Source organism: Corvus hawaiiensis, chromosome 13, assembly GCF_020740725.1.
Source record: "Corvus hawaiiensis isolate bCorHaw1 chromosome 13, bCorHaw1.pri.cur, whole genome shotgun sequence".
Lineage (NCBI taxonomy): Eukaryota > Metazoa > Chordata > Aves > Passeriformes > Corvidae > Corvus > Corvus hawaiiensis.
This window is the reverse complement of record NC_063225.1, coordinates 4,921,907-4,946,548: the sequence shown is the minus strand read 5'-3', so window position 1 is coordinate 4,946,548 and position 24,642 is coordinate 4,921,907. Positions and strand designations below refer to the sequence as shown.

Below are 24,642 nucleotides of genomic sequence, written 5' to 3'. Positions count from 1 at the left end.
TGTGGTAGGTGAACTCAAGCAGCTTTGCAGACAAACCCAGAAACAGGCCTGCCACAGGCAAAACCTGCCCCATCGTTTTGTTTTGTTGCTCTCCATGTGCCAACAGAAATCCAGAAATGAAGAAGGGATTAAAATATTGACATGGCAGAGATGGTAAAAAAAAGGTCTGATTTTCTCATCACTTTTATCCCCCAAAAGTCTGGAATGGTAGGACTCTGTCTCCCTCGTGTGAGGCAGTACAGCTGGCAGTGCTCACAGCTGAGAGGACCTGGAAGGACACTCCAGTGGCTGCACCAGCGCCTCAATTTCTGCTTGCACAACGCTTTGTGCACCCATGGACACACCTTTCGTTTGGTGGGGTGCATCAGTGTGGTAAGGAAGGGATGGAAGGCCAAGTCTGATCACCTCTGTTTTACTAAGAAGCCCATATTGCAAAGTGCTACCAGCTGCCTCGCCAGGGCTGCAGCTTTCCTGCACACATGGGTGGGACACCCAGCAGGCCAGCACCAAAGGGATCTTCAGCCTGGCCAGATGGACCTTGGTTAACACAGGCCAGAGAAGCACCAGGGAGCACAGGTCACAGAGGCCTCAGTTGCTAAGCTTATGTCCACCCCAGAGCCAGAGGGTTTAATTAGTTCCTGTATTAGCAGAATGGAAATAGCACCGAGTACAAGCACTCAGAGATGAAAAGGTTCCCATGTACTACAGACATGGTTTTGTTCACAAAACCAGTTGTTGTTGAGGAAGCCTTAAGGTCATTCCACTCTGCAGCTGGTCCTTGAGAATGTATGGATTTTTTAATGATGACACAGAGTATCTTGGTGAAAATAAACGCACTGATTTATTGATTGAGGGAAGAGTTAAATATGCATAGAAAAGGTGAAGTTGCACTGAAGAAGGAACACAAAATTCTGACAGTTTGATTGATCCTGATTGGAAATACTGTGTCTTATTACTATGAGGACAGTGTGCAGATGAAACTCACCATCTTCTTCTGGATTGTCTGGAGAACCAAAGAACAATCAATCTTCCATCCAAAAAATTATTCAATCCATAAAATCTGCTCTCTGCAATTCTCAGCATCTCTTTATCACTTAACACAGCACCCATATTTCACACAGTATTTTGGGACATTATGAATGGCTTATGTACAAAATTAGAGAACTTGAAGTAATTTTGAATACTATTTTACCAAAAAAGAGCTCTCTCCAGATGGAGACTACATTACAATCCCGTATTCAGATAAAGGAAAGAACATACCGGAGTTAGGGACATCAACCTTTTTTTATTAACAGGTACTCCCTTTATTTTAAGACAACTGAAAAGAGCCAAGTAAGCAGTCATTAAAATTAATTAAGGCTTTTTTCCCATCACCATTTTTCCCCAGGTTACTCTAAGATGTCTCCATCAATTTCTTGTTTTGCTCATGGATGCACACAATATTTAAGTACCAAGAACTTTTGCCATTGCAAGTATCTAATTCCAGAATGAATCAAGAACTGTCATTACTACACAGTTCACTTTTAAACCAGAATAATAAAACTGTTACTATCAAGAAGCTTGTACCTCAAAAATGTTATGAGAAGAAATGGTCCTTACTGTAATAACCAGTCACTCATTCTTGCTTGTATTGATTCTAGAGTAAGAATTCACACCAGACATTTGCTAATTAGAAGCAAATCAATGCAATCCTCACCACTATTACCACAGTTACAGTGGGTTTTGAGTTCTTTTTCCCCAAACACAAATATTGTATTTTATTGGTCCCAAAATCATATATGACAATTAGAAAAAAACATGATTGATGGATCTGACACCTTTGATTGGTTGCTCTGAAGGTGGGTTGGTACAAAACACTTTCAGCAGTCTTCATAAAGGACTTCATCTATTGGAACATCATTTTCTGTCACAGGCACTGATTCACAAATCTGTTCTCTAAAAGCCAAAGCAATCGTGTAAGGCTTTCCACGGGGATGTTTCATACATCTTTCAAGATAGGTATCATAATATCCTTTCCCTCTTCCCAATCTGTTGCCTTTTTTGTCAAATCCAAGGCCTGGCATGAAGATAAGGTCAAGACCTCCTGTAGAAAAATGAAATAAGCATTAGTGGATGCCCTGTGGATTTCCTGATGGCTTGACTACAACCACATAACTTCAGACATTTGCAAGAATGCAAGCTTTGTGTTTTGTAAAATGCTTCCCTTTCTTTGATCAGATGAAAAATACTTTGAATACTAAACGTGTAAATTTACATTTTCATCTTATCAATTGCATACTAGATCAGCTGAAAAATAATTAGATCTTGAAAAGCTGGATGGAAAAAAAACCCCTACATTTTAACAAATTTATTTTATCATTTTAACCCCACACTTCCAAATACTAATGATTATGACTCTAAATCCAGGCAGAGACTGAACTCAGGGAAATGAAATGCAGGAGGAAATCAGAAAATTAAATGAACTTCAACATCAGACACAAAAATAGAAAAGGAAAAAAGAATGGAAAGAAGTTGTGTAAGAGAGAGGGGAGACATCTTGACACCGCTGTAAGATGCCATGAACCTTCTCTTGACTTTCCAAAACCAAAAAGCCTTGAATACAATATATTCTGAAAGTGGGTTATTTGCCCTGTTATATCAAGATGAAGATTTGAAGGCTTGTCCCTTCGTGATGTCAGGTTCCTTTTCTCCCAAAGGATTTTCTTCCTTGGCCTCCAGCAATTCTCACTGTTGTTCAAGCAGCACACACAGGCATTCTGCATCCCTGCCCTAAATATCCCTCCTTCCAGAATTTTTGTGAGATTGCACTTGATTGGAACTCAAAATCAGTTTAAAAATTGAAAGAAGCTGCATAAGCTGCTAATCACCTGGACTGGCTGGTGAAACTCTAACAGAAGACCCCACCAACCAGCTCCAGAGAAAAAGGCAAGATTTCTTGCTTTGCTCACGCTCTGTGAGGGGATGGGGATCGGCACCATGCCAGGGAGCCAGCTCCAGTTCACACTTGGCTGCACACTTGTTTCAGGAGCTGATTCACATCACTGAAACCGTCTGCCATGAGGAGTGACCACCAGGCACGGAGGCTGATGCACATCCCTGTCATGTAGGCAAGGCTGGTATGTTCTGTGTGAGAAGTCTTGCACGGACAACCTCTTAACAAAAGAGCTGGGCTGGCCTGGTGCTGACTGCTGAACCCAGGAACATCCCACTTATTCCTTTCAAAATGCAAATAAAGTCTTTATTTCTTGCTGCTGTAGCAGACAGACACTTAAGGAGAGAAGGGCAGGGAGTGGAAAGGCAGCACAGACTAAGAGACAGCTGACACGAGTCTGGAAAGAAAGCAAATACACAGTCTCAGTCCACTGCTTCTGCCTTCTTACAAGAACAGTGCTTAGCTTTGAGCAGCTTTTCTGTGACCAGCCTCTGCTCCTTCACCACCTTGGACCTGCTCAGGTATTTTTCTGCCTTTTCCATGTTCACACCTACTCTTTCCTGCCATTTTGGGCTGAGCTGCTTTTAATACATCTATCTGAGGGATGATGCCCACCATTGAAGGAGATGTGTGGGAGTATGTACTGGAAAAGCCAGAGCAAAGCAGAGGTTTTCAGTTTAGAGGGAATCCCATCTGAGACCACATGTCAACTCCAAACTCTGCCTGGAAGGGCATGTTACAGCTCACATAAGACCAACTCATTTGCACACACTTCCCAGGCTCCTGGAGATTTCCTTCTACTCTTCAATGTTTAGAGAAGAGTCACTGACATGAACACTCATCCATCATGATCTGATATCTTAATTAGAACACTGATATAAAATATGCAAGGCAACACAGTGTGAAATGCTTAGAGAACATCAATCTTGCAAATCCAGCATCGTACAGTCAAGAAGCACAGCTTTTATCAGGAGGTCAGGGGAGTAAGGGGAGAGAATTAGCCAAAGGACAGACCACAGAATAATACTGGTTGAAACAAAAAAGAGTCAGGGCGTTTTACAACACTGCAGTCAACTTTTGACTCACAGGACAGTGAAATGAGTGAAATAGCAAATGGCAAACAAAGGGAAAAAGAGGCCTGAAGGCAGAAGTATGGTCTCCCTGAAAACAGATGCCATTTTCACGGTACCATCATGTACATCATGCTGGACATACCACGTCACATCTTTCTCTTGTCAATTGTCAGGCTTATGGACTAGGACCTAGAAACCAGCCCCCATTAGCAAGGTCAGGAATAGATTCTGCAGGTCAAATCCTCCCCAAGTTACTCCTGCTTATCCTCTCCACAACCTGCTTCACATCAGCCTTGTGTAGGTATTCAGGTGGCCCAGAAACCAATAAGTACCAATCAGTAAGGATGCACAGAACTAAACCCACTCTGCCTCACAGTCTGTTTCAGCTGTTTTCACTCCAGGTGCCTCTCAAGACGAAAAGCAGGAAACATTTGCAGTCTGCTGCTGGCAGGAAGAATGCACACAGGGGGCAAATCTGCAGAGCAAAACGGTGCCATTTCTCCTTACATTTGTGTTAGAGACAGGAAGAAGACCAGTCAGGGGAAACACTAGGGAAAGAGGGAAATGGCAAAAACAGTGAAGAGAAGAAATACATTTTCTGTGGAACTTAACTGATAGCACCAGGCACCTCAAGTGAATTTAGATATATTAAAGCACTGTGTTTTCTTCTGGGTTCTCTGGAGAAACAGGGACTCTTTTAACAAGTTGGCTCCTCTATAATCATGGGGGTTTTATGCTGAAGAACTCAAACAAGCTTATGCAAATCTCAATATTATTATGCTGTAAATACTGTAACAGTTACCCTTTATACTTTTCTTCTGTGGAGCACTGTAATACTGACTGCCTTGCCCTGACTCACAGCAGTATCTGATATCCATGCAACTCACACTGCACAAGATTTAAGTAAAATGTCATTCAAGACTTTTGGTAGAAAAATGACACAACTAACCCTGCAAGGAGCCCAAGGGCAGCTCAAGCAGCATTAGGCCCAAATCCTATATCAGGATCTAGAATGGATGGCAGAAAGCTGCATGGAGTAAATGTTTCCCTGACATGTAACCTCGGGAGCAACAAAACCTCTTGTGGTATCTGTGGCAGTGTGGGGGAAGAGCTGTCACAGGAAGAGAGGTGACACACAGATGAGACCAAGATTGCAGACACATAAGATTGCTATCAGCAATGAGGGTACATCAACAGGATGGCAGCTGAGGAGAAGAATTTCTTGTTCCTCATGGCATGGTCCTCATGCTCCCCAGCTCTTCCAGCACTGCAGGACTATTGTCTGCCCCTCAGGACTGTGGCTTGCTCTGTCCTCACATCCTACTGCCCTTGCTCTTACAGACCACTGTGTGAAATTGCATCCTTGCCCCTGAGAAGACGGAGCAGGTACTTGGGTATCAAACATGAGTCGGGTTTTAGCGTCTCACAAAAGATGTTAAGAAGCCTCACATTCAACATCTACTTCTGCCCCTCTCCTTGTAATGTGTCTGCAGACATTAACTGGTGGTTCTTGGATCCCCAAGGGTCCTGTGACCACACGAAGGAGCCCAGGAAAGCACATCCACAGTCGAAAGTTTTGTTACAGGCAAGGCATGCTTCTCCTGGAAAACTTGCATGTGGTCTGCAAATTGCTAAAGGCTGAAAACACTGTCTCAAGCAACAACATTTTGCTCCAGCTTTTATGTGGAGAATATCTGTGGTTCTTGCACACTTTAGGCTACTGGGTATACCAGTAAGGTTTTTAATTATGATGACAGTCACCTAATAACGTATCTATGGCATAAGCTCTTGTGGCTACAGCTCCTTCAACTGTGTAGCACCACGCGTGAAATAATACACCCTGACTTATCTATCAGTGTGGGCATACAGCCATGCTGACACAGCCACACAGGCTTCATTTATACTGCTAAATGCAGCACAGCCAGAAAACAAACTGATTTACAGGATCACAGGTGGTCAATACCTTAATTGTCAGCACAGTGTCTGGCACTGCCAGCCCAGGTGACACCCATGACTGCTCCGGGGGACAAGACTGCCATGTGCAGTAAAGACAGAAGAGCACAGGTCTGGCTCCTCCAGACAAAAGCAGAGAGGTCAAGCTCTGTGCAGTGTGGACGGGACTCATCTGTGTCACTTAGCCCTGTGTTGTCTGGCAGCGTAGATGCAGTCACAGCTTCTGAACTTGTCCTGTGGGTGTACAGGCACACTCTGTTTGCGCTGACTCCCTTACATCGATGCAGACATTCCTTATGTCACAGAGAAGTGAAATGACTGGCCTAAGGACTCAGGAAACGTGTGGCAAAACTACATGCAAGAGGCAGATGTGCAAGCTGCACATGCCCTGACTTAAGCCAGCAGACCAAAACATTAGCATCCCCTCTCAGTGTTTTAAATAAGAATACACAGTTTCATTTCCTCTAGGCAGCCACAGTGAACCTCAGTTTGGCAGTGCATTTCTCTTTACCCTTCATGATGATATCAGGTTTGATTTGTTCCCCAGGGAAGGATTTTCTCCTTGCACCTCATTACCTCTCCTCTCCTTAATCTGATGTTCCTATTTGAAATGCCAGCCGGCATTTTCAGAAGTGTTCTTGACAATAGTTAATTATAGAAGGGTCCATCAAACTGCACAGATACAGGTCATGTAAAGAGTGCCAGGGACTTGTTCTGCCCTCAGAAGGAGCAGCCAGCATGGCCTCTCTCCTCCCAGGTTCAAATGAGCTCCACCAGCCCATTGTCACCCGCTGTGTGGGGTCACTCATCTCCCCCTGCACAGCCTGACAGTCCTAATGGAAGCGGAAACTGAAATACTCTGTCATCCCGACTTCTCATCCCTTGCTGCCACTTACTTTGTGGGCACCGCAAAGTGCTTGAGACCCATCAAAGTGGGAGCTAGGACTCTTTTGATCCTCTCCTCAAAAGCACTGACAGAGGATGGGGCAGAGGCCGAGCTGCTGCAACTCCTGTGTGGCTGTAAAGAATGGCAACGTGCTCACACAAACCATGCTCACAGCACAAACGTCGTCTGAGCCTACAAGAGGTCAACAGTGATCAGCTCTGTGTCAGTGCTGCTGCTCCTCACAGCAGCAGCTGTGCAGTTCAAGCTTCCCCTGAAGCACAGAAGTTTGTGCATTGTTTACTCCATCACCACAAGGATGGCTGGATCCTCATATTCTGATACCACAGGCAAGAATGAGCTTTCCAGTGGTTGGTTTTGTTCCACACACACCTCGCTCGTGCTTTGCTCAGATGTAAATGATTACATAAGGTGAAGGAGCAGAAGAACCAGGCCAAGAACAGCTTTCTGTTTAGAGGAAAGGAGTGTTCACGTTGCTGTGCATACCAACAACGTCAGATCTGTGCAAAATCTCTGCTGAGCTGACAAGTAATTGAAAGCCGGTGATAACAAGGAATGAAAACTTAACTTTGGTCCTTTTCTGACCTAGCAAAGACCACAATGGATTAAAAGGCAAACCCTGTTGCAGGAAAACCTTACTTTTCAGAATGAAAGGGGTGCAGTAACCATCTGCTGCCTCTGTATCTGCTACCCTGGCACAGAGGAAAAAAAGTAACTCAATCACTTGATCCTAATATCTAAATATCAGTCTTGGTGACGTGCAGGGTTATGAGCCAATGAATTGGAATGACTCAGAAACTTCTAATTAATGACAGAGTCATTACTGCAACTTTAATTACTGTCAGCATTAGCATAGTTAGGCCTTTTGGGTAGGTGTTCACTTTCAACACATACTCCATAGGGCACAGATCACCATCTAGCTCTGTATTTACACAGCACCTAACACTGTGGTCTGAGTTAATCACCAGATCTCGGGGAAAACAACTCCACAAAAGTAATTCACTTATGCTGCAGCAAAACAAATCCCTTCCCCTTTATGGCTTCTCCTAGAACACTCTGGGTGCCCCTACATCACTCCTGAGGTTACAAATGCTTACTGTTTCCTTCCAGATAAAAAGGTTTCTGCCCTTTGGAAAAAACCTGCCCTGGGTTTCAAGCACAGCATCTCTGCTCTTACATGTCTCTTGGTATAAGATCAAAAAGGCAAATGCCAGATCTGTTCACTTACAGACCTGATCCAGACCCAACCAAGGTGCATGGTTCCCAAAGGGCTGGGACTGCTCCCAGACGAAACAAGTTCTTTTCCCCACAGAGCCCTGGAGGAGACAGATACTGTCATATGCCCAAGGAGACAAAAACACTACCCTTTGCTGCAACTCATAAACATTTGAAAAAAAGGCACCCATCCAAACCCAATGAGGTGCACATCCAGTAACAAAGAGGATTGTAGACATAAACAGCAACATTGCTTGCCTTGACCCCAGCCAGTCTGCTAAAATGCAAATGCAATCCCTTAAAAAGAAAGGAAACTTTAGACTGATAATTCTTATTTGCTTACATGACACAGTGTCAGAAGCTCAGTGTGAATTCGCATCTCCTTGGAAACCCAAGTTACAACAAGACAGATCAGCTCCTCAGTTGCTCTAAATTGACATTGCCCCATTGACTCCTCTCTGCACCCACCTTTGGAACTACGGAAAAATACCCCATATTACTGACACGAGTTTGAGAAGCATGAATTCTTTTCTCTTGCAGATATGTGGTGTTGGTTGTTCATAAAAAGCTCTCCTCGAGTGCTCACTCTGTAGCCTCCTTAAGATCCCAAACAGATACCTAGCAGGACGAAAAGTTGTGTTTCATATTAGAGTAAAAAACCAGCTCATTTTAAACTGCAGTCAGTAGCTCTTCCTCCAGGTGTCTCCCCTATGAGAAGACCTTTAAATGTGCACTACCACATCACCTCAGCAGGACATACTGTTTTCTACCTATTCACACACATCTGTTGTCACAGAATACTCTGAGTTGGAAGGGACCCACAAAAATTATTGAGTCCAGCTCTTAAGTGAGCAGCCCACAAAGGGATTGAACCCACAACCTTGGCATCATAGGCACCATGCTTGGACCAGCTGAGCTCATCTCAGGGTGTTGCTTCAGAAGGAGCCAGAGATACTAATTTTTATCCAGCAAAGGAATCAAAAGTCAAAGTATCACACCTAAATCTCACAGGCTCCTTCCACGGCCTCCTGCTACGGGACACACCATGGGGTCCTCAAGGCCTCGCCTCCTCCTGGGAGAAATGCTCTTAACACCAGGGGTAATTGCTTTATTTTCATTCTTGTGTATGGAATTGCAGGCACTGGGAAGGTTTTGTCTCCTTTTGTCTTCTAAAGAACATTTTGTACACCCATAACCCACCTTTTACAGCCATAGAGATGCCAAGCAGACTATCTCCCCTGCAATCCTGGCATCCCAGCCGCTGGCATGACAGAGACAGCTTCTGTTATTACTTCAATAAAATATTTTGCAGAAAATAGAACCATCAGCAGAATCTACAAATAAGCACTGAGCAACTCAGCGTTTATCTGTCTGCTCATCCATGTCAGTGCTTTGTGTCAGCATGAAACATTGGTCTTCACAGCTCACACTTGCCCTGCTGAACTACAGCATAATAAAATATTTATCCGCCTCCCCGAGAAGCTACATGATAGCCATCAGTCATAAAGGTTTAAAACAACTGAGTGCCAGTTACTCGCCCGTTATTAAACCTCAAAAACACATGATAAAGCTGCTTGATCAGCTCCTGTGCTACTGAGCTGTGTTCAAGTAAATACCTCTGATTTTGAATTGGTTTAAACCAAAATCTTGCAGGTTTAGTGCCAATGCATCTGAAAAGCTGAGTGCACTGCACAGCATCAGCTGTAGTTTGTCAGCCCTGCTCAAACAAGCCTATCCTGCTCCACAGATAAATATCCTTTCATGTGTCACCAGAGAAGCTACTGTACAAGGCTAAGACTTGTGTTTCTAGCTGGTTTCACAATGTGGAAAGGCTGTCTGAGGCTATAACCATCACACTCATTTCCCCTGAGGTTTAACTTACAGTAAGATGAGGACTGGAGTCTCATTTTCAGAGTTCTACCTAAAAGAAAATTTGAAAAGTATTTTTCTATTTCACTATTATTCATCAAGCCTGCGTAAGCCCTGTAAATAAAACATGATCACTCAATGCCACCCACAAAATGTCTGGTTTTGCAAATTCAGAGCAAAGGAAAAAGTAGCTTAGGACTTCTCAGTTATTAGTCTGTGAAAAATGACTTAGTCTGTTTCTGATATTCATATATGAGCACAGTCTGATTGGGAAAACATGGGCAATCAAAAATGTTTGGTTCCAAGGCTTGCACCTGGATTCTCCTGTGATTTTAAACCACCAAAATGCTCTGAAACCAGATGTACCAAGGAGCAATTCCAAACAGAGAAGAAATGGCATTAGAGCCACTTTACAGCACATCAACATATCTTGTTAAATCAGCAAATGCTGACTGCAAATCTGCTCCTTTAGAGAAACTCACAAGGCATTGATACTTGAACTGCTTATGTGGGGATACTGCTGCAGCCTAAAATACAAGGATTTTTGTGTATCTTCACGTGTTTTTATGGGAATTTATGGTCTTATCAGCTACAGTTCCATAGTGTTTGCCTGAGCACTCATTTAAATACTCCCACTGGATACACGTGCATGTGCACTGCTTCATTTCTTCACTCTTGGTCCTCTTTTGCATACTTCTGTCTGGGTATTTTTAAGTCAAAATAAGACAGAGGTGAATCATCTGGGGTTTTTACAATACTGTATGCATCACTATCAATATTTCCAATACCCTTTGACTCACTCAGCAGGTGGCCTATCATAAAATACACAGAATTGCTTGTGAAATGTAAACAGGTAGGACAACAGCTTCCAAGTCAGAGCATAAACCTGGCTCCTGTGAGGAGTGACCCCACTCGATGAGAGTATCAGGCTGCTTACAGGCAGGGTTTATTGAACATGCAGAGTCAGCTGGCTGGGAGGTGATGGCACCTTCACAGCTGCTGTCAAACGTGTTAACACCACAGCAGCTGAGAAATCCTGCTTCTTCCATCACAAGATTTTCTTTTATCTTTTTAAGCTTGCAGAGTTTAAAAAATCTGGTTTTCCCTGGAATCTTATGCCTCCCCCACTTCAATCCCTGATTTTTATGGGAAATTAGGCTGGAGCATTTGTTCTCCTGTGCGTGAGTACAATGCCTGGATAAGATTTTAATTATAGGAAAACAGCCGAAATGACACCAATGCTCCATGGTAAATGTATGGAACGCTGACACCTGCCGGCAAAAGGCTTAATGTCATTCATGGACAGGAATTTGCCCTCATCTACACCCCAAAAACTCATTTCCATCTCATATGCACAACAGCCAGCCCAAGCAGGGACTGAGTTAAAGAAGACACCAAACATGAAGATCCAGAGCTATCCTTACACCATGAAACAGCAGCATGAGTCTCGTGCTTCCTGAAAGCCAGTGGCTCTGGGCCAGTCCAAGGAGTTTCCCACCATCCAGGGGAATGACCGTATATTTTGAACCTCAGCAAAACTAGCAGGGATTAACTGCGCCAGAAAAACAAATCCTTCATAGCTGGAAAAGTGCTGACCTGATTTAATAGCCCACTAAGCTGGCAGAACACCAATCCTAGGAAAAAGGAGGAAAAAAAAAAAGTCCCAAATTTCTGCCAGATTCATGAGCTGGATCTGCTCAGCAGCAAGTACCAGAGATGGTACCTGGGACGAGGGGATGAGGGGAGCACAGAGCTGGGCACAAGAAAAAGGCAGCAGGACTGTCCCCTCTGGCACCAGCCAGCTGCAAGGAGGGCTCAGCTGTCTCACCAAGCCACATCTTCAACATTCCCTACACAGGCGGGCAGCAGGGAAAAGCTTCCACTCCTGTTCCCCAAACCGTGTGCAGAAAGGCACGGAGGTGAGCTTGGTGCTGGGTCTTCCTTTCCAAAAATTGAAAATAAAAGGAGACAAAGATGTCTGTTTGGATTAATTACCACAGGCAGAAATACTTGCACATTGGCACTTCCTCTGCATGAGTTGTTGTACAGACTCCTGCCACACTCCAGAAATTAATCTCACCTCTTATCTGCCTTTCAAGGACTCCTGTCTCTAGGAAACAGTATGAAAATAAAGGACAATGTTACTGTTCACACTCACTGGAGCAAAATTAGCCCTCTTTGAAACAAAACCCTCGAGAGTCACTTGCAGTGACTTCAAGGCCCTTGCCCATGTTGCTTTCACTTCTCTTCAAACTTTATTTGATTACAGTAGAAGTAATCTTTTCAGTTGTTTTGATGAGTTTTCTGCAAGGAGGCAAACGTGGATGTGACACTTAAGATGATTACAAGGAAAACCACTCTTTTAAAGCCTTAATGAACTTCATGAAAGCAAAAAGCTGTAGTGTTCCAGAGCTCTCAGCCTTTCAGGTTCACTGCAGGACACCTGGGCATGGGTGGTATTAAAATTAAACCACATGGTGCTCATGGTTTAGTCTGCACAAGGGAAATTCAGGACATAAGGACACCAAAGGGCATTACAAAGCAACACCACATAAACACACGAACTTTTGCATTTCAGAGCATTTTTTCAAAAGCCTTTCAAAAGAAAAAGTCTCTGTAATTGTGTCATACCTGTTTCTGAACAGAAGCACTGGGAGAAACTCGGCTAAAAGTGTTTGCCTTCACTTAGCAAATTGAGTGTTGATTATTAAGCTGTTTCAGAGAGTTCTGGAAGCTGGTGCAGACCTCAGGGGGAAGGGCTGAGACCAGCTCCAGGGGAGAGTAACCCCAGCACCAGGATGGAGACATACATCTTTCAGCTGAAGGCTGGGATACAGAAAAACCCTGAGGGAACATGCTATCACCTGAAATGTTTTTCTCTCCAAGCAAGTATTTTCCTAGCTCCACCTGCTAAGGAACAAGCTAGATGGAATAATACAAAACTACTTTATGGATCTTTACTACTGGAACAAGCCCTTTAGTAATGATGTGTCATTGTGGGATACCTGTGTGGAAACCAGTAAGAGATCTGTCCAGTGAGCTGACTTGAAAAGCAGTGCTACGGTATGTACAGAAAGAATTAACATCTCCAGTGGCACTACATGTATTTCACAGTATTTCTTTACCTGGGCATAAAATTTTCTCCCAGGCATCTTTTTTTCCAAAATAACATCAGAGAGATTGTAAAGGTTGAAAGAGCAATGGCTGATCTCCTACAGGACTAGAAAAGCTTCTCTACAAGAAAAAAACAGTCAAAGTTTGATAGAAAAGAATACAATCGATATAGTAAAAGTGTAAACAATGAATAATAAAAAGAATGTAAATCAAACATCCTTAGTCACTTCTCATCATGGAAAAATGAAGTATCCCTTGAACTGAAAGCAGCAAATTTAGAATGAATACAAGGAACATAATATTTCACACATTGCAGGAACATAATATAATATTAATATAATAAGGAACATAGTATTTCACATTACAACTAACTAACCAGCACAACTCACAGCTGTCGGAAGGCAGCAGAGCCAAGGGCTTAATACTAATAAAATTAGATGCTTAGAGGAATGCTCCAAATGCCTGCTGGAAAGAGAAACCAGAACCTGTTTGTGAGGGGATAAGCAGGGGAATGCAGCTGCAGAGGTAGGAAGATACTTCAGTTATTGCTACACAGCTACAAGTTGTGAGATTTCCTGACTCTTGTAAAACATGTGATGCTGTATTGCATGTCCAGATCCTGCACTGGGAGGGGAAGGATTTTCTCTCCACAGGAAGATTCATGAGCAGAATGTTAATGCCTCACTTGCACTGAGTTTTGTTCTCCTTTTGCATATCAAAAATACTATGGATCGTTGTCTCCAAACAGAAGTTCATTCCAATCCTTAAATCATTTCATTAAAAAATAAATTACATTAGCAGCTAAGCCTTGATTTTCAATTTTGTATTGTGCCATGCTTTCAGGTTTTCTTTTTATGACCAATGTAAAAAGATTTTAAATTATAATCTATCCCTTGACATATTTTGTACTACAAGTTTTAATCAAGTCTCCCAGAGGAAAAGAAAATCTAATAGTACCTTCAATCACTTTACAATCTTGTTTGGGGTGGGTTTTTTTGGTTGTTTTTTTTCCTGAGCAGAAACATTTAACATCTCTGCTTTTCATGTACCCATATTTCATTTATTCCAGATACATTCCTATCTGCATATAGCTCATTTAAATATTCCCAGTTACCTCTGAGCATTATTTACTACACATCTTTTTTCAGAATGATTAGCATCATTTTGTATGGTCCCATTATGCCTTCATGGACAGCTGTACAACATCTAATGCAGCTGAAGTAGGATATTAGACCTTTCCTATGCTTCAAGCCATAGCCTTTCCTCCTCACAGTGTTTCTTATTTCTAAACTCTAATGTACCTCATCTTTCAAAACCCTCTCACTTCTAGTGCATTTTTTTGGGGGGGTGGGGGAGGAACCCATGATCCTTTTCTAAAATCCCATTTTATTTTGCATTTTTAAGTCAAACCTATTCCTCTTAAGACTGTGCTGCCATCAATTCAGTCACACTTCTGAAGAACTGTGCTAAAATTTGGAATAACTAAGAATACTGATGGCCTCACAAGGCCATCAGTGCCGGCAGCAAATGCAGAATCTTTGAATGCATGAATAAATAGCAGGAATTTAAAGACAGGTGAAAAAGGGTTTCTGCAGGCAAAAATGCTTCTGCAGGGCAAATCCTGATGGCAAAGTTTCAAATAGGGTTAATGGTCACTCAGGAATAATTTCAAACTACCTGAGGTTTGGAACTGCAGCCTAGAGGTAGCCAGAATTTTCCTTGCAAAAGGATCACATTCCCTGGCATAAACAGCCCTTATAAACCAAAGAGAAGCCCACAGGAAAGCTGTCTCTGTCTGGTTCTGCTACCAGCAGGTTGTTGTAATTTATGCTACAGCAAGTCTCACAGTGTTCTGGAAATTAAAAGGGCAGAAAGATAAAACTACCTTAACCTTAAAAGCCAACATTCAAAAGGTTATGTGAAAACAAGGGTGCAAGAAGTTGCTGCTAGACTTATGTTAGTATTTCCTCACTTTGCTTCAAATTCAGATCTTTCCTTTTTCTTCATAATAAATTTTTTACCGTTATTGAAAGCATGGATTATCTAGTTAATATTTCACTCATTATCTTGAAGTTACAACACAAATGCTGTGATCAGTAGGCCACTGAAGTTTTCAGTGCTGAAAATGCCAGAAGTCTCCAGACTAAATTACAAAATACAACTCAAGTTCTTAATACATTCATTTCTTGAAGCAAAAAAATGTATTATGCTGTAGTCGAGTAGTAGAAGATTATTCAGCATTCCCCATTGCATATAAGATGCTATATTGTCAAATGCTGACATTTTTTCAGCTTAGGTACTTATGCCAAACTGAGGTGGGGGTGGGGGGTTTATGTTTGTTTTGTTCCTGCAAAATGGTTCACAGGTTTCCAAGAACAAAGCTAGCCAAAAAAAAAAAAAAAAAAAGGACCAAAAAAGGGAGAAGCTTTGCTGCTCCATGCCTTGCAGCAAGAACTTGAAATGTTGCTTGTAGTACCCTCACTGGTGATGTGGCTTTAGCCCTGTTCAAATCCATCAGAGCTGGGTTTATGCAATGCTGCAAATGTCTGAAAAGCTGCCATTGGCACAGGCTTAGGAGAGACGTGTCAGGGGCAGTTCTGGGGCTCTCTCACGATGCCCCTTCCCTGTACCACTACTGGAGTCACATCTGCAAGGGTGGCCCCATGACTCTCCCTAGGAGCCTGTGCCACAGGAGATGTTCCCCCCATCCTGACTACTCATTCCCTCCTCCCCACACTCATGGCACTGATCTGGCCACATGGCATACTGGATCCACTCACCTGGGTGCAAAACATCCCAACAAAATACAGGGGAGGGGAAAGGAGGAAAATACTCTTCACCCAGAGCAGCAAGTTGATTCAGCTCACCAGAGAGAAGCTGGAATAAGCTGAAAACATGAGGAGGGAAAACTCCTTATTGGTGCATAGACAGAGCACATGGAGCTGCAAGCTCAGCTCCTCTTGCCAGATCCGTCTCAGCTGCGAGGACTCTGAAAGACTTTCATGTCACTGGCTGCTCCTATTCCGCTGACTGCGGCAAGATTGGGAACTGAAACATGGAAGGAAATGATGACTGAAGTTTCACTGAGACATTTTTGGCATGACAGCCATTTTCACAACCCCTCATCATCAGCTTCCTACCAGCCCTTCAGTTGCATCAGTCCAGATCTCTGTGGTGGCTCTGTCTGAGAAGAGACTTCTGCTGATGCTGGGTTGCTCCTAACCAAGACTGGTTTCCCAGTGTAGGTCCCAACATGGCTGCAGGGCCATCTGTGCTGCCACAGGAGAGGAGGGGTGGGGACCAAGAGGAGGAGAAAGGGCAGCAGCTTATTTAATCAGGCACTGCCCAAAAGAAAATACCACAAAACTATGTCTTTTGTACTGTTTAGTACAAAAAGTACTATGAAACTGAAGTTTTTCTAAGCCAAGGAAAAAGAGAAAGAAACCAGCACAGTGGGGAAGGAAATGAGTAAATTGGGATGGGGAATCTTGTATGTCTGGAAACAGAAAAGTGAAAGAAGACAAAGCACATGATCTCCTCCCTTTTGGCAGGGAGAAGCTATTTGTGCTGGCCCAGCTGCCCCTGAAATCACAGGCTGGGACTGAGAGCAGGAGGAAGTGGGGAATATGGTGACAAAGGCCAAAGAAGGACACTTGAGGAGGGAGTTTCAGAGAGGCTGGGCACACAGCAGAAAGATGGAAAGGGACATTATGGTGGTAGAGAAATTAAAGCTTGGAAAAGGAGGTCTAGCCCAAGACTGAGACAAATCTGGGAAATTATTGTTTTGGAGGGAACAGAGAAGAAAACCTCATGTTGGAAAAACAAGCAAAAGAGTCTGTATTCACTGGGGGCAGCTCCTCTGCACAACTCAGGCTGCAACAGGATCCCGAGCCTCTGCTGCTTCTCCATCAGCAAACACCACTTAATATCTTTAAGTCACTGAATGGCGTAGTGATGAACAGCCCATCCAGAAATGCAGATCTCCGTCTCCATCCCAAGGTTTGAACAATGCACACCAAAGAAGCCTGCAGCTCTAACCTGAGCAGGGAGAAAGCAAACGACTGAGCTGATACTCGTTAGTGGCAAGGCAATCGTTAACAGCGAGCAGTGTTCATCTTCTGCCTCTTTGAAAGAGCCCAGAGCATTTTGTCTGGGTTCATCTTTGAGGGAGTCCACATCTGAGGGACAAGGACTGTGTGATAACATACCTTGACACCGAGGCAGAATTGACAGAGATTAAGAGGCTGAATTAAGTCTCTACACATAATCCCATTTCTTGCATTTCTTAGAAAAGCACGTCCCAATCCATTAGAGTAGGCAGATTCAGAGCCATAATTTCTAACAAAACTTCATTTTTTGGCCAAGAAAAATATTTATGCCAAACTCCCTCTCCATCACGCAGGTGAATTGTTAGAAAAGCTGTTTATAATTTATTGCACACCTTCAACTACGAGTCAGCAGTTCAGTTATAAACAGTTAAGCATATTTGCTCCAGGTCCAAGCCTTCCAGCTGAGATCCCTGGCCACATGCTTCCCTTCAAAGATGCCTCCAAGAATTTTACCATATGGAAATATTCAACTCAGTCTTTTTTCCTTTTTTTTTTTTTTTCTGTCCCATTAAGAATAATCTCTTTTTCAGAGGGATAACTTAGCTTTTCCCTCATAGTTCTCAGAGCAGGCCTAAGTAATAATAAATAACATTACAAATGAGTAAACCCATGTCCAGCTTGGTGAATCACAACGCCTCTCTAAACCACACTGAAAATGAAGCTGCTGGCGAAGTGTTCTTTAAACTTCTGTAGGAGTAGTGATAAAAAGCAAACAGGGAGTACAGTTTTATCTGATTTACCCCTTCCAAAGTTGTGCAAGGTATCTACACTTCCGTAAACAAATACTGCAACCTGCCTGGACTTTCATCAGCAGTATTACCTTAGGCAAAAACCCAATATCAGAGCACATTTATACTTCTGATGGGCAAGGATACAAATGGGAATTGGTACCTATTGAGTAAATGTACCACTTGCTTGCCCCAGAAGTTGTCTAAGTCTTTTCAATAGGTATAGCTGGAAACGAACCAAGTCATGCACCCACACACACCCCTACTCCAAAATATCTGAACTTCTACCACCTTTGTTCTTTCTGTTATTGTGTCCATTTAGCCTAAAGAAAGCGACTTTTCATATGCCAATGAGTCACCCCCACATGGTAGAGAAGATGACAGACTTTCTCCTACCACAAAAGCAGTGATCTTTGTTTATGCCAACATGGTGTGGTGTGAGCACTGCCAAGATGAAAAGAGGTCCAACAGAAAAAAGGATCATCTCCAAAAGGAGGAGCTTGTGTCTATTCAACACTGCCCATGAGTGCTACCAAAGACTGGGGAACTCTATGCAAAAATTATACCCAGTCTTATACTTGAGCTATTCTTAACAGTAACCCTGCCTGAAGTTTTAAGGACAGTGTGAATTTAAGATTTTTGTCATGCAAAATGAATACACTCAAACATGACATGGCTTATTTATGTACCTGCAGGCTGTTTCTTGGAAATTACATAGTAATTTACGCCAGCCATGGGAACATTACTAATGTAACACCATGTTATCTCCTTATAACAATGTAAATGCCTCAGATCAAAGTATTTGATAACATCTCTGAGATAAATGTGCCATCCATGCGCAATTCGAACAATGGACGATGGATGTAGCAGCAAGGCAATTTGCATTCCTGCAAATGTACCAAAGTTCAAAAAACATAGCAGGTGACAAAAAATATAGCAAAAGGAATATAAAGACATATTGAGATGAAGTGTGTGTTTCTGTGGGGACAGATTAGGAATGTGTCTCTAATGCTGCAACAATGGAAAAAAACTAAGCTTATTGCCTAATTTACAAAAACTGTTCTAGGATAAAGACCACGGTCTGACTTCCAATCCAGAAGGCATTACTCCAAAATTACTGTACAAACAGTACAAACAGACTAATACTGAGTTTCAAGCAGAACAAGTCTGACATGCACACACATCAGTTCTTACAACTGGTCTCTTGGCACCTCTCTGTAGAGCACAGGGGCTCTTCTGGCATTGCTTTCTGCCCATAGCCTGCTGCAGAGAAGGAAGCAGCAGCTCCAGAACTAGCCAGGTACCAAAGTGTGTTCCTGCCTTCCCCATCTTCCCTGTCTGGCACCCATGTACACCTCAGTGCACTCTACACCTGGAAGTCCTTGCTCCCATCATACCTGAAATTGTGTGTTTACTCTGCGATCTCTGCAACAGACTTGTTAAATTCAATTAACAGCAGCTCATCAGTAGTACAAAAGCTTGGCCAGAGTGCCTGAACTAAGCTCAGTCAACAGAACTCTGGATGTATTTTCAGGTTACCTTCAAAAGTCCCTAAATCCCACCAATATACCTGATTTTTTGACAAACATTAGAAGAACGACAAACAGTGCTAAATATTAAATGTAAAGAAGATGATTGTATGAAGCAGTGAAATCCCTTGCTAGCTAAAATGTAGACACAGAAAGGATTCTGAATTAGGAAAGAGGAAATGACTGAAAATAGGAGACACACACACAGTGAAGCGTTCTGGGAAAGTACATTGGCATCCCAAAGCAAATACGAGCCCAAGTTCAATCAAACAGAGTCACAGAAATGTTATGTTCCTTTATCAAGCACTAAAAAGCTGGCAAGTGTGTGAGGTTTGGAAGCTGTCTGCATGATGAATCTTAACCTGGAGAAAATCTTCCCAGACTGAGGTTTCAAGCACAAGTTCAACACAAGTTTTCCATTAATAAGATTAAACATTTCTGCAGATGTTTCAGGAAGATATTAAAGTGTTTACAAAAAGAATGCAAATAATGAATGCAAAGACACAAAAAGTAAGCTTGTTTACAAGTAGGAGTTGGGGAATTTTAGGTTAAGAGAGAGGTTATTTGGGGATCAAAACACACATACACAAGTTTGATCTTAATGAACTTGTATCTTTTCAACCCTATGAAGAATCCAGTGTCTGAGACAGCATTATAAGATCAAAATAAAAATGTGAGAGAATAATGCTGGAAAAGACTGTAATATTAATGCAGGCCTACAAGAAAGTCCTTTTATTTTCAGTCTAAGGTCTCAGTCCAGAGAGCTGTTCTACAAGGGCATGCTCCACATCAGCATTGCGATTCATCTATCCAACACAATTCGCAGGATCAAAGATTTCAAAAAGTTCTCAGTCTACAGGCATCACCCGAGAAGCTCCCAACCTTTCAGGCAACACAAACTAAACTTCTGAGAGTACATCCTAAACCTGAGAATCCCCATGACTTTCAGTGGCAGCCTAAGCTAAAAGTGTTAGCAAGCCCTTCTTTCCCCTTTACGAGTCTCTACGTTACGCTGGTTGAGACTGCGCTGAGGATGCTCATGAATCAGACCAGGAAGATGATTTATCTGGAGGGTTGAGTTTTCTTTCAGCTGGATCAGTGCAGTCTTGTTCCTGCCCTGCTGGCATGTCACCGGGGTGGCACAGGGTAGAGAAAAACAGGCAAGAGGAAGGAGCATCTCTCTACAATACATAAAACCGAAGTGTAACGTCTCATCTTGTTCTTGCTATCAGAGTATTTCCTATTGGCTTCCAGGCTACTCCTGCTCAACAATCCCATGATGCAGGAAGAAAATACTCACCACCAGCAAGAGCTTCCTCTCTTGCACTGTCATCATCACTGGGCTGAAGAATATTCCAGGATGTCAAAGCAAGTGAAGAAATGTCTTCAGCTGATGATAACTTCAGCATGTCCATGTGATTGCTCTGAGGCTTGTAACGGGGGATGAAACACTCTTTGCCTTGCTTAAAAATGTCCTTAATGATTTCTTCTGTCTGGACTTCATCTGGCATGCTCAGAAAGATTGCAATTCTTTTGGATTCTTGGTACTTGGGATGGTCAATCACCTACACGGGGAATCGACAAAATCAGTTCATGAAAAGTTTTGGAAAGATCAACTTTAACACTAAACTGGAGCAAAATATTCATTGAAAAGGGTAGAGATACAAACTTTGATGCATCATAAACAGAAGAAACTGACTTTGTTTCCTACTCCAACATTTCTACCATCAGCAAAATCAAAATAGGCAAATTTTTGCATCTAGTGAACAAAACACTAGACAGGTTTGGGCTGGCAAAACACAACTTTGCAGACAATCTTCCAATCCCCTAAATACCTGTGCCATACAGTGCAGGCATCCTCAAATGCCCAACATCACTGCAGAAAGATAGAGCAGGCCAGAACTGCCAGCTCATGCAAGCCATGAGGGTTTAGCATTCCTCTCCTTCCATCCTCTTTACAGGCTGCATCTCTCATCCGGGCCTAGGCAGAACGAGAAGCACCTCAATGATAATAACTCAAAGGAAAATTAGCACCAGAGCAGATGACTGCAGAGCACAAAGTCTTCTAAGACCAGGTCCTTCTTTCTTTTGTTCACCTGAATGTCTTCCCTCCAGCAAGTTGAGATATATGACTTCAAACATCACCTGCTTCTAACAGGTGATCTTATTTCCACGCATTTTTCAGAGCTTGAAGGAAAGATGACCTTGCCATTTTTTGCTTTTCATGAGACTCTGTGCTGGGCTTATAAAAGGTTGAATATAGGAGGGAAAATAATGCTTCTATGGTAAAAAAGTGTTAGCAGACTCATACCTCACTTGTCTCTACCCATTCCAGGCTGAATTCCACATTAACATTTGAAAGGAGGCTTTTAGAAGCTTGTCTTCTCATAGTCTAGCACCTTATATATTTTGTTATATCTGGACAAAACAAATCTAAATGTGTCCCTACTCATTTAAATGTGATTTACTCTTATTATACACACTTACAAAAATCTGTCAAAAATATCAGATAACTGAGAAACTCTCTACTGTCTACAGAACAGAGATCACCAGACCCCTGCTCAGTGTTTGTAGAACTGCAGGGTAACTTGCTCTTCTGAGCTTTAGCCTTTGCCCTGGCCTTGTTTGGAAATACAAATGCCCATATTTGAGTCAAGATATGGTTTCCACTACATTTTTTATTTTCTTTCCATCACAACAGTTAAAAACCCAGGTGAAATATTCAGAAGATGGATATAATTTTTGAAAGGGGAAAAAAAAAAGAAACACTCCAGACTAAATGATGATGGATGTGTTGCTTGGCCACAGAAACATCCTAACAATTCAAACCCGTATTTTGTTTCCTTTTCTATCTGTCTAACCCTACACATGGATTTTTCCAAGGGATTAAGCTCTTAAAAGAACAGAATTTCCATGGTAGCTTTTGCTGCAAAGGCATACTATTTACTCAAGCTGCAGACTCCAGAAAATGGCTGTGGCTCATGTTGCTGAGGGCCTCCAGAGCCAAAACTTCTCATGGCTTTGGTGAAGAGAGAAACTGAGATACTGAACTCTTTCAGAGAGGGCCTGTGTGCTGTGGGCACCACACAGGTCTCATCTGCTCTGACGTATCCAGTAACACATTAATCAGGCTGTAGAGGAAAGAAAAAGAGGTTGAAGATGTAAACCCACATGTGAGCAGGAAGACACAATTTCAGATGTTCTCAGAATTGTGTAGATGCTCCTGCTATGACTCGGACCAATTTCTGAGAAGACTGAAAAAATTTCCACACTTAACAAGTATTATCTGCCCTTTGTTCACCAGCTGATGGCAATTTTTGCAGAATCAGAGCATGCAAATAGCATGACTTTCATCATAAACATAAGCATTAAAAAAGAATAATCATCCAGAAGCTAATTAAATACCGGTGGCTAGGTTGGCCTGTGAAGCTATTTCATTTTGAATTTAAAGATTATTTTGAAATGAGATTTTACTACTAAAAATGTTACTCAGGTGTTATAAAATAACCTGCTCACTTTTATTAGCTGCAAGCACTGATGTATGTTACAAAGCTACATTTTTGGCCTTATGTAATTCCAAATATTTTCTCAGTCTTTTCAAAAATTTCTCCATGCCTGCTGTATTACCCAGCCCCCATGAGGAAGCCGACTACTTTCTGCCACTTGCACAGAGCCACTCTGTCTCAGGATTTTCAATTTGTGTCAGATTATTAAAACGGCAAGATAACATCCATTTATGTCGTATTTCCTGATGCCTTCTCTTAAGCAAAACAATGGCTATATCTTTTAGTGTGCTCTCTCTAGAAGAAATGAGTGCTCTGTTGCTGAGTTTATCAGCAAGCAGCTAGACAAAGGCTGAGGGCTCCTAAAACTTCAGTACAACATGGGCTAGGTGCTTAAAAGTTGGCTGAGGATTCTGAATTTTTGAAGAGGATACATGCATGTATTTACTAAAAATCGAGAAACTTAAGTCTAGAATGTATAATTACTAAAATGCATTATCATGACAGTAGGACACTACATATAGATAGATGTTTTTAAAAAGCACTCCCAATGGAAAAAAAAAACGTTATGTGAGTTCCAGTTAAATTTCCTACAACCTAAAGTTTCTGTGCTGCCACATCCCACCCGTGAAGTGGCTACACATTAGTAGTAAATGAAGTCTATAAAATGATTTGAGATCCTCTGGCAGGAAAATAACCATATAAATGTAGATCATCTAGAAGTACCCGCTGGTGCTGCAAAAAAAATGAGGACTGTGCTCTATTACATGCAGTGACTGCAAAATAAAATTTTATTATGTTTATTAAAATGATGAAATACATCTATATAAAAACTGTGTAATCCAAACACAAACAGGACATTTCAAAAGTACATACCCATATCACTCTGTGCTAGGATACCAGTTAGGCAAACCCTGCCTGATATCTTTAAGAGTGTAAAAATTATATTACAAATAAAATTCTGTGGAAGAAACACTGCTGGAAGATACAGAAGGGAGATGACAGCGTGTAAAACAGGAGGCCGGATCAGGCAGCGGCTGAGTTTTGTACGTATGGCCAGAGCCAGGCTGGTGTGAAATGTCTGAGACAAACACCAGCCACCACACCGGAGCAGCCCTACTTGGGGTGTGTGGCAGTTTGCCCCCATTGTCCCCAAAATTCACGGCTGAAGTGTGACCACCCAGGGCTGAAGTGTGACCACCCAGGGCTGAAGGGTGACCACCGCCCCACGGGTGAAGTGTCCCCAGCAACCCAGGGGTGAAGTGTGACCACCACTGCACGGGTGCTGTGTGAGCACCGCTCCAGAGGGAAGCGGCCCCAGCACTCCCCGCTGTAGCCGGTGCCGCCGGCAGTTCCTGTCACGCCGCCGCCGCCAGCCCCGCTCCCCGGCACTGCCGAGGAGGCACGAGGGCAGGCTCCGAGGCGGAGCTCCCCCCCCGCTCGGCGGAAGGGCCCCTGAGTCACGGTTTCGGTCACCGGCGGGGCCTGGAAAGTCCCGGCCGTGCTTCCCGGCGAGCCGGGCCCGGCTCTGGGCCGTGCCCGGGTGCCCGCACCCACCTTGCGCCCGAGCAGGCGGGACTGGCGCTGCTTCTCTGCCGCGCCGAGCGCCCGCAGCCGCTGCCGCAGCTCCCCCCGGAGCTGCCGCTTGGCCGCCCTCAGCGCCGCCGCCATCGCGCCGCCGCTCCCGGCCGGCTCCATGCGCCGAGTGCGGCG

At 43.0% G+C, this 24,642-nt stretch overlaps 1 protein-coding gene across 1 annotated transcript; it reads right to left on the bottom strand.

The window, feature by feature from the left end:
• Positions 1 to 822: 822 nt before the first annotated feature.
• MTHFS (methenyltetrahydrofolate synthetase) lies at positions 823 to 24,642 on the bottom strand. Its single transcript, XM_048318028.1, has 3 exons — positions 24,487 to 24,642; positions 20,727 to 20,991; positions 823 to 2,083 (listed from the first exon to the last, which is right to left on the bottom strand). Exons 1-3 carry the CDS (start codon positions 24,625 to 24,627, stop codon positions 1,860 to 1,862), a joined length of 630 nt encoding a protein of 209 aa, XP_048173985.1. The 5' UTR covers positions 24,628 to 24,642; the 3' UTR covers positions 823 to 1,859.

Excerpts from the sequence above, each read along its gene's own strand:
- MTHFS (XM_048318028.1), bottom strand. The coding sequence starts at position 24,627 with ATGGAGCCGGCCGGGAGCGGCGGCGCGATGGCGGCGGCGCTGAGGGCG. Across the intron at positions 20,992-24,486 it reads CCCGCCTGCTCGGGCGCAAG|GTGATTGACCATCCCAAGTA; the intron begins GTGGGTGCGGGC and ends TTCCCCGTGTAG. Across the intron at positions 2,084-20,726 it reads AGAGGAAGCTCTTGCTGGTG|GAGGTCTTGACCTTATCTTC; the intron begins GTGAGTATTTTC and ends ATTTTTCTACAG.